The sequence below is a fragment of the Quercus robur genome, chromosome 2, assembly GCF_932294415.1.
Source record: "Quercus robur chromosome 2, dhQueRobu3.1, whole genome shotgun sequence".
Classification (NCBI taxonomy): domain Eukaryota; kingdom Viridiplantae; phylum Streptophyta; class Magnoliopsida; order Fagales; family Fagaceae; genus Quercus; species Quercus robur.
In genome coordinates, this window is record NC_065535.1 from 93,970,652 (window position 1) to 93,977,566 (window position 6,915).

The 6,915-nt window shown below is 48.9% G+C and overlaps 1 protein-coding gene across 1 annotated transcript; it reads left to right on the plus strand.

Moving 5' to 3' along the window:
* The first annotated feature begins 412 nt into the window (after window positions 1-412).
* LOC126705623 (uncharacterized) lies at window positions 413-1,755 on the plus strand. Its single transcript, XM_050404726.1, has 3 exons — window positions 413-628; window positions 705-1,105; window positions 1,186-1,755. The coding sequence occupies exons 2-3, from the start codon at window positions 707-709 to the stop codon at window positions 1,753-1,755; spliced, it is 969 nt and encodes a 322-aa protein (XP_050260683.1). The 5' UTR covers window positions 413-628; window positions 705-706.
* The last annotated feature ends 5,160 nt before the right edge of the window (window positions 1,756-6,915 follow it).

Below are 6,915 nucleotides of genomic sequence, written 5' to 3' on the forward strand. Positions count from 1 at the left end.
TCAGCTGGGGTTATCTGTGAACCAGATTTCCCCTAACGCTTGGAGAGTTTTTATAGCGATGGAGGTACTGTACGGTGCCATGTCCAACGGAGAAAGGAGGCTGACGGTTAGGGAGTTTTTCCACTACTACCATCCGGACGAGATTGACAAATCCAGGGGGATTTATAGCTTCGTCCCTAGGAGTCCGTTGCTGAAAGTAATCTATGATACGCCGGACTCGAATAGGGATTGGAAGAGTCGGTTCTTCTTCCTAGAAGGCGACGGTTGGATGGGTCGTCCTGGGGAGACAGATTTCATGCCCGTCGACACTACTTGGGGCATATTGGATCCGTCTAGTATGGACTATCCTCCAAACTCTAACATTACTAAGTTTCCTTTTTTTTTTTTTTTTTTTTTTTTTTTTTTTTTTTTTGAATATAATCTAACCGTCCTCTTTCTTCTTTTGCAGTTAGACGACGGCCCCAAATTGACCTTGAGGAGTTTGCTTTCATTGAGAAAATCCTTAAAAAGACCAAGCCGGAGGAAAGGACTTGGGCGAAGCTGGTAACACTAAATACCATTCATTGGTATTGCGACGGACCGGAACCTACAGCGGCTGCCGTCAAGTACGAAACACAGATAAGGAGACGTAAGTTCATCACCCTTTAGTTAAAGAAATTGTGCATTTTATTTTTTGTTAATTAACTCCCCCGTCCACGTTTCAGAGATGGACGATGCCAAGAGAAGAGCCTTGATTCGGTCAAAGGCTGCAAAGAAGACTGCTGACGACACTCCTCCTGCGACGGGCCCAAGCAATCCGTCTGCTAAGCGGAAGACTCAGCCCAAAGCGGACCGTCAGGCCAAGAAGGCCAAAGTGTCTCTAGATCCCGTCGTGGGACTCATGGCGGAGCCCCCGAAGACGGTCACTCCAACCAAGCACGGGGTTGGCAAGGGTTTGATGAAAGGCCCGTCGAAGGTTGACGAGAAGCCGCCCGTCCTTCTTCGAGAGGATTCTAAGCATGCCTTAGAACAGATTTCCTCCATCATCTCGGCGGAGGATTATGAAGACTTAGGCAACCACTCGACGGAGGCCATGGGGGAGACGGGCCTGTTTGCCATCACACAGGTAAGATAGTTCGTCTACTATTCAAATGCAACTTAAATCATCTGTCGAAAGTTTGTTTTATAACTGTTGTGATTTTTCAGGCAATGGTCATGATGAAGGGGCTGATGGGACGGTGCCTCAGCCAAGAGACGGCCTTGGATCGTGTACGGGCCAAGGCGGAGAAGACGGAGGAGGAACTCCTCCAACTGCGAAACTGGAGACCTAAAATAGAGAAAAAGCTTGAGCTGTCGGAGAAGGCAAGGAAGAGCCTTGAACAGACGACGGAGGAGGCAAAGAAGGCTCTAGAGAGCAAGGACAAAGAAATAGCCGAGCTGAAGAACGAAGTCCGTCAGGCTAAGGACGCGGCGGTCCGTGAATACCGTGACTCCGACGCCCTAATCACTGAGCTGGGCGATTCTTTCCATCAGGGCTTCATGGATGCCCTCCGTCAAGTCAGGCAAGCTTATCCAGACGTGGACCCTTCTAAGTTCAAAGTTGAAGACCCGGTCCAGTCATCCGTCGTGCCTGTTGCCTCTGAGGATACAGACGACCTCTTTGATGTCGACGACGCCGTTGTTGACGGGGCGCCTGCACCAGCAAAAGATGACCAAGCTGAGGCTGACACGGAGACAGTTCCACAGCCCGTCGATAACGCGGACAAGGCTCAGTAGAAGGATTTTTATTTTTATTTTATTATTTTTCTTTTTGGAACAATTCTCATCTGTTGTTGATGATGTGTAAACATTGCCGTTTAATGGCCTATTTTGTTAAATGAATCCGTGCACTTAATTTTATATGTTTTGTCGTTGCTTGACCTGTTTACATCCGCTTGCGTATGAGTATGCTTTTGATCTTAAAAACTTATTCTTTGCAAGACCTGTGGAATGCTCCGTCCATCTTTTTGATACTACTTTGTTATGTAAGATGATTAGTCCGTCTTCTTTGCTTCATCTTAATTCCGTCCACGTGTTGGACGATCCGTCCAACCTGTGAACTTTAAGGTTGTCATTTTGTGGACTAAGTTATCCCCATTTAGTATAGTCCGTCCACCTTATGGTGATCGTCCATGTAGGATGATCCGTCCATCTTGTGGACTTAAGGTGGACTTGAAGTGGTCGTCCATGCAGGATGATCTGTCCATCTTGTGAACATAAAGCGATCGTCTTAGCAGGATGGTCCGTCCAGCTCGTGGACTTATATTTTTCATCCGTCCATCTTGTGGACTTAAGGCTATCATCCGTGTAGGATGATCCGTCCACCTTGTGGATTTAAGGTTGTCATCCCTGTGGGATGATCCGTCCACCTTGTGGACTTAAGGTTGTCATCCCTGTGGGATGATCCGTCCACCTTGTGGACTTAGGGTGATCGTCCTTGTAGGATGATCCGTCCATATTGTGGACTTCATATTGTATCCGTCCATCTTGTGGACTTTAAGGTTATCATCCCTGTAGGATGCTCCGTCCATTTTATGGACTTAAGGTTATCATCCATGTAGGATGATCCGTCCACCTTGCGGACTTAGGGTGATCGTCCACGTAGGACGATCCGTCCATTTTGCGGACTTCATAGTTTATCCGTCCATCTTGTGGACTTAAGGTTATCATTCCTGTTGGATGATCCGTCCACCTTGTGGACTTAGGGTGATCGTCCTTGTAGGATGATCCGTCCATATTGTGGACTTCATATTGTATCCGTCCATCTTGTGGACTTTAAGGTTATCATCCCTGTAGGATGCTCCGTCCATGTTATGGACTTAGGGTGATCGTCCTTGTAGGACGATCCGTCCATCTTGTGGACTTCATAGTGCATCCGTCCATCTTGTGGACTTTATTTTCTGCTCGTCCATCTTGTGGACTTATGGTTATCACCCCTGTAGGATGATCCGTCCACCTTGTGGACTTTATTTTGTTTCCGTTAACTTTGTGGACAATCGCAATGACATACATTCAAGTAGAAGATCAAAATTGCACCTGACTATAGAAATGCGTAAAGGAAAAGTGCCTGCCCCCTTGGGCTTAAAAAAGGCACGTCAATATTGTAGCAAAAATATAGTTAAACAGTTGAAAGAAAAGTTAATATAATGCCAAAAAGTCTTAAAAGAAAAACTGGTTGTCGTGTCGCTATCACTGGTAGTATTTCCTCAAGTGCTCGGCATTCCACGGATGTGGTAGCTTTTCTCCGTCTATTGTCTCCAGGTGGTATGTCCCTTTCCTTTTCCATGACGTAACTCTGTAGGGTCCTTCCCAGTTGGGGCCTAGTTTTCCCTGTGTAGGGTCTCTAGTTGTACCCATGACCCTCCTGAGTACGAGGTCTCCTACTTGGAAGCTTCTCTGTCGGACCCGGGAGTTGAAATGTCTGGACATGCGATCCTGGTATCTAGCGATCCTCTGCTCTGCTGCCGACCTGACCTCATCTATAAGGTCCAGCTGTAGCCTCATGGATTTGTCATTCCTTCCCTCGTCGTGGTTGTGAACCCTGTAGCTTGTGAGCCCAACTTCCGCTGGGATGACTGCCTCGCTCCCGTATGTCAGTCGAAACGGTGTCTCTCCTGTCGGAGTCCTCGCCGTTGTCCTATATGCCCACAGTATGCTTGGCAGTTCTTCTGGCCATATGCCCTTTGCCCCCTCGAGCCGAGTCTTGATAATCTTTAGCAGGGATCGGTTTGTGACCTCAACCTGACCGTTAGCCTGAGGATGGGCGGGGGACGAGTAGTGGTTTTTTATTCCTAGCTGTGAGCAGAAATCACGGAAGGGGCCGTTATCGAACTGCCTCCCGTTATCTGAGACAAGGACTCTAGGAATACCAAACCTACATACTATGTTCCGCCAGACAAAACTTCTAATGTTCTTTTCTGTAATGGTGGCCAAGGCTTCCGCTTCTACCCATTTCGTGAAGTAGTCAATGCCCACTACCAAGAACTTTAGCTGCCTTATCGCCGTTGGGAAAGGTCCCATGATGTCCAGTCCCCACTGAGCGAACGGCCATGGAGCCGTTATGGGGGTTAGCTCTTCAGCTGGCTGTCCGATAAAATTGCTGAACCTCTGGCATTTGTCGCATCTTTTAACGTAGGACTCAGCATCCTTTTGCATGGTCGGCCAGTAATACCCAGCTCGTAACAGTTTGTGCACCAATGACCGCGATCCAGAATGATTCCCGCATATTCCTTCGTGTACTTCCCTCATCACGTAGTCTGCCTCTTCAACCCCGAGACATCTTAGGTAAGGACGGGAGAAACCTCTCTTGTAAAGAATGTCTTTTATCAAGACGAACCTTGCCGCTCGGACTTTTAACTTTCTCGCTGCCTCCTTCTCTTCAGGCAATATCCCGTCCTTTAGGTATGAAGTTATCTGCGTAGTCCAGTTTCTTTCGGAGCGTATCTCCTGCATGTTGTCGGGGTCTATTAGCGGAAAGATTTGAACAAAGGAAAGCACATTACCCGGTGTTATCATATGTTCTGCTGAAGCGGCTTTGGCTAGCCGATCAGCGGGTTCGTTGTCTCCCCTGGGGATCTGGACGAATATTGCTTTTAGCCCGTCGACTCTAGCCCTCACTTGATCAAGATATCTCTTCAACCTTTCCCCTTTGCATTCATAATCTCCGTTTACTTGATTGGTCACGACTTGAGAGTCGCAATGCACGACCACACTTTCAGCTCCGGCGGCTTTGACTAGGTCGAGTCCTGCTACCACCGCTTCGTATTCTGCTTCGTTGTTGGTAATGGGGAAGTCGAGACGGACCATAGATTCAATCTCGTCTCCTTCAGGTGACAGCAATATTATGCCGGCTCCTCCAACTCGCTTATTGGATGATCCGTCGGTGTAGATGTTCCACTGGGGGGGTTCTTCTGCCCCCTTGTCCGCGTCATGCGTAAACTCTGCTATGAAGTCGGCTACAGCTTGTCCTTTAAAGGCCACACGTGGGCGGTATTTGATGTCAAACTCACTCAATTCTATTGCCCACAGCGTCAGTCGACCTGCGGCCTCAGGATTACTTAGTGCCCTTCGCAAGGACTTGTCGGTCATTACGTTCACGGTATGGGCTTGAAAGTAGGGCTTGAGCTTGCGAGCCGCCGTGACCAACGCAAAAGCGAGTTTCTCCATAGGTTGGTATCTTTTCTCGGCACCGCGGAGCGCCCGGCTGGCGTAGTACACGGGCTTCTGTGCCCTGTCCTCCTCTCTGATTAAGGCCGCGCTGACGGCCACAGTGGAGACGGCCAAATAGAGGAAGAGCTCTTCACCTGGTTGCGAGGGGCTCAGTAGAGGTGGTGAAGATAGATAGGTTTTTAACTCCTCGAATGCTCGTTGACACTCGTCCGTCCACTCGAATGACTTTTTCAATGTTCGGAAGAAAGGTAAACATTTGTCCGTCGCTCTCGACACGAATCTATTCAATGCCGCTACCTTGCCGTTAAGGCTCTGTACTTCCTTCACGTTTCTCGGGGGGGCCATCTCCATTATGGCTCGGATTTTGTCCGGGTTAGCTTCAATCCCCCTTTGAGATACCATGAATCCTAGGAATTTTCCTGCCGTTACACCAAACGCGCACTTTCCTGGATTGAGCTTCATGTTGTAGGATCGAAGTGTGCCGAATGTTTCCTTGAGATCTTCCAAATGGTCTTCCTCCTTCCGGCTCTTCACCAGCATGTCGTCGACATAAACTTGGACGTTCCTCCCGATTTGCTGTGCGAACATCTTGTTCATTAGTCTCTGGTATGTTGCCCCTGCATTCTTCAGACCGAATGGCATTACTTTGTAACAGAAGAGACCTTGACTGGTTACAAACGAAGTCTTCTCCTGGTCGTCCTCGTGCATGCGGATCTGGTTATAACCCGAGAAAGCATCCATGAAGCTTAACAATTGGTGTTGAGCCGTCGAGTCCACTAGGATGTCGACCCTTGGAAGGGGATAGCTATCTTTGGGGCATGCTTTGTTAAGATCGGTGAAGTCCACGCACATCCGCCATTTGCCACTCGTTTTCTTCACCATTACCACATTCGCCAGCCAATCGGGGTAGTAGACTTCCCTGATGAAGCTTGCATCTTGGAGTTTGCGGACCTCTTCCGCTATTGCTTGGTCTCGTTCCGGGGCGAATACTCTCTTCTTTTGTCGGACGGGTAGAAACGAGGGCAACACGTTCAACTTATGTACCATGACCGAGGGATCGATTCCTGGCATATCGTCATGGCTCCAGGCGAACACATCCTTATTGCTTCTCAAGAAAGCCACGAGCTCTTGACGGATTGCGGGTTTTGCAAGCGTTCCGATCCTGGTGGTTCGGTCTGGATTGGAACCGTCGAGAGTTATCTCCTCTAGCTTCTCTGTAGGTTCTGTCGTCGTTCGGTGTTTTTCTATGTTCAAAGCCTGGATCTGGTCTTCCACCTCCATCATAGCTACGTAGCATTCTCGTGCGGCAATTTGACTTCCGCGTAGCTCTCCTACCCCATACTCTGTTGGGAACTTGATCATCAGGTGGTAAGTTGATGTTGCCGCCTTCCACGAGTTGAGCGTGGGTCGCCCAATAATAGCATTGTAGGCTGACGAGCAATCGACCACCAAGAATGTTACGTCCTTGGTGATTTGTTGTGGGTAATCTCCTACCGTCACCGATAACGTGACCGCGCCCAAAGGGAATATTCTACTCCCTCCGAAACCAACGAGCGGGGCGTTTGTTGGTATCAGCAGCTCCCTATCAATCCTCATTTGTTGGAACGCCGGATAATACAAGATGTCGGCCGAACTACCGTTGTCGACCAACACTCGGTGGATGTTGTAATCGCCTGCCCGCAAGGTGACGACGAGGGCATCGTCGTGTGGATGGTGTAGGCGCCTTGC

Coding starts and splice junctions, on each gene's coding strand:
- LOC126705623 (XM_050404726.1), top strand. CDS start 707: ATGGACGATGCCAAGAGAAGAGCCTTGATTCGGTCAAAGGCTGCAAAG. Junction 1,106..1,185: donor GCCTGTTTGCCATCACACAG/GTAAGATAGTTC, acceptor GTGATTTTTCAG/GCAATGGTCATGATGAAGGG.